This window comes from Antrostomus carolinensis, unplaced genomic scaffold (genome assembly GCF_000700745.2).
Source record: "Antrostomus carolinensis isolate BGI_N321 unplaced genomic scaffold, ASM70074v2 scaffold25472, whole genome shotgun sequence".
NCBI lineage: Eukaryota > Metazoa > Chordata > Aves > Caprimulgiformes > Caprimulgidae > Antrostomus > Antrostomus carolinensis.
In genome coordinates, this window is record NW_010299334.1 from 5,339 (window position 1) to 8,106 (window position 2,768).

The 2,768-nt window shown below is 41.0% G+C and overlaps 1 protein-coding gene across 1 annotated transcript in view; it reads right to left on the reverse strand.

Annotated features, from left to right (window-relative positions):
- Positions 1-2,766, reverse strand: part of CDKN2C (cyclin dependent kinase inhibitor 2C) — a 4,516-nt gene extending 1,750 nt beyond the window's left edge. Inside the window, exon 1 of the mRNA XM_010162774.1 lies at positions 2,212-2,766. Within this exon, the coding sequence (XP_010161076.1) occupies positions 2,212-2,340 (129 nt within the window). The 5' untranslated portion in view covers positions 2,341-2,766. The remainder of the gene's footprint in view (positions 1-2,211) is intronic.
- Positions 2,767-2,768: the final 2 nt, after the last annotated feature.

Sequence of the window (2,768 nt, forward strand, 5' to 3'; positions counted from 1 at the left end):
AGCTTTCCCTCTGCCCCCAGGCTTCCAGCTCCGTATCTGCCACTTCTTTCACTTCTGACTGGAGATGGAAGCGATGTAAAAGCAAACACCAGCATTGTGATCTTTCTTTCTTTAGTCAAATCTGGACATTTTGGTCCCTTTTGGAGGGCCCAGGCTGTATTATTTGTGAATTTAAAACATATATTCGGTTTAAGTGGGAGTTTTCTCTGTTCGGGCTAGGGGGACTGAGGGCTTCAGTTAAAGATGCAGGGGGGAGAAAATTTATATAGAAGGTGATGCTATAGGGACATGGGCCACAACTGTACAGCAAATGCCCTTTATTTTGCAGTTTTATTTGGGGGGAGGGAGGCAAAGAGGGAGAAAGCATTAATTGAATAAATCTGACGAAGAGCATAAGGGCAGGACCTGTATTTGAGGCCTGCATAGGTACACTTCATCAGAAATAAAAAGTACAGAGCAAGACAAGCCGAGCAGTTGTTTAATTAAACATAAATACAGAAGTAAAATATAAATCCATTGATATTAATATAGGAGCATTCTCTCCGTGTTAATTGAGAAAGAGATTATGGAGAGATTATCTCAGCTGTGGAGAGTGCACTGACAGAGCTCTTTCGAGCGTGGTCATGCACCCACAGCACATTTCGGGATGATACATATTGAAAATAAGTCGACAGATTCTCCTGTTTTGATTTTTGTTGTGGTTCATTAAGTCAGTTATGATTAGGCAGCGATAAGAAGTATTGTTAGGACACAGATGCTTGTTTAATATAGCTGGATACTATATCATTGTGTAAAATATACCTTAATTCAGGATACGGACTGCTTTTAGGGAAAAAAAAATACATTACTGTAGGACAAATTGGTTTTGAGCCCTTCTCCCGAGGTTAAACCAGCTAGTTAAATGTTTCCTGTTTTCTTAAAGAAGTTAGTTTGTGTAAGTTTTTAATTTAAATCCTTTCGCTCTCTCAAAAGTTGCTGCAAGTGCCTGCACTGCCATGCGATGCCCTATTTAGGTGCTAACAGGACAGAGAGCAGCTCCCAAACCTCCAGCTTCAGCGAAATTGTCATAAAAAAAGGCTCATTCCTGTTTTTTAGCAAGAGGTGTTTATTTTCCAGCTCTGACATTTTGATGTAAAGCCAAAAAAGCTGTAAATATCTCGAGCACATTCGCAAGCTATATGCTGTTTAAAAATCTCAATTTCAGAAATGATTAGCATGGTTTCGAGGGGGGGGTGGAGAGCAGTTAACAAACGATTTTTCTAATGTGCGAAACTAAAAAGACCTATAGCTCCACTTCCACATTTCATTACTTATACCTTAAGTACAAACAACCACACTTTCATCCCCCCCCCCCCCCCGGATTTATAAATCACTTCTTTCACTATTTGGTAGGTATTCTAGCCTTTCCACCATTAGTATCTGATATTATTAAAAGCAAAATCTCTCATCAGCTCCAATAGTTAGCAGTTGGATGAGTTCCAACTCCTGCCTGCACAGCCACACACTTAAAAATTAGGACATAGCACCCTATACGATCAGAAAGGAAATAGCTGGAACCAGTGCCCTGCTAGCCGATCTAAAAAAGCCAATTTTTAAGCCTTAATTATGAATGAAAAAGCAAGTGATTCAGCTGGAACCCTAACTCGTAGGGCTCCCTCTTAATGTACATCGAAGGTCCTCGGTTCTGAGCAGCATGCTTCCCACTGAGAAAGGTCATTCCTCACAGAGTATAAAGGAAAAGTATCATCTACAGCAGAGCCCAGAACCGAGACGAGTCACGCTTTAAAAACATATTGCAGGAAGAAAAAAAAAAAAAAAAGAAGAAAAAAGACATAAATCCTAAACTTCAGAGAACAGCACATTGGTGTTTACAGACCTGCTCTGAAATCCTGCTCACCTAAGCTGATTTCTTTTCATCTCAGCTCTTCCATTCCTCGCCTCCTCCCCACGAAGTTACAAAATATTAGCAAACTCGTAGCCCGTTTGACATTGAGGGTGATCCCCGACTGAAATAATGGTTTTGACCAGTTTTATTTCAAGTACGTCATTTTAGGGAGTTGGAGCCACTAAAGTTATAAAATATGGCATCCAACGAGTTTGAAAAACCACTCGAATTTCATCCACCAGCCTGTTTAAAACGTTGTCTTTTTTGGAAACCCGGGTCACGTAGGTACCAGTGATGAAATATTTTCTCCCTCTCTGGATACCAACCTGCAGCGCAGTCCTCCCAAATCCATTTTGTGCATTGACGTTTACATTCTTTTGCAACAAATTAGTAAGTTGCACTAGGTCCCCCTTGGCAGCCGCGGACGCCAGCTCGTTCCCAGAAGGCTCGGCCATTCTTTAGGGTGACTGACGATCGGAAAAAAGATGAGATTTTTTTTTTTTTTTTTTTTTTTTTTTTTTTTAACCAGGCATGGCATCGGAGACTGACAGAAGGATTGGGATGGTTAATCTTCTGGAGTAGACCTTGTAGTAAATACTCGTAAAAAACCTCCTTGCCAAGAGCCCGCCCCTAACTCACACGTGATTATTCAGCAAAACTGTAGCTCCACTTGAAAGAAGATTTCTTTGCTTCCACATATAGAGTAACTCCTATTAAAGACTTTGGCCACTGTCGGGAGGGGGGGGGAGGTTAATAGCTATGCCATATATTATATATGTTATAGGTAATAACATATATACACGTACACCGGAGACTCACTCAGACCTGAGATCTTGGAAGGAGAAGACAACCCACCCTGTTCACAGTCGGGATCTGAGACTTG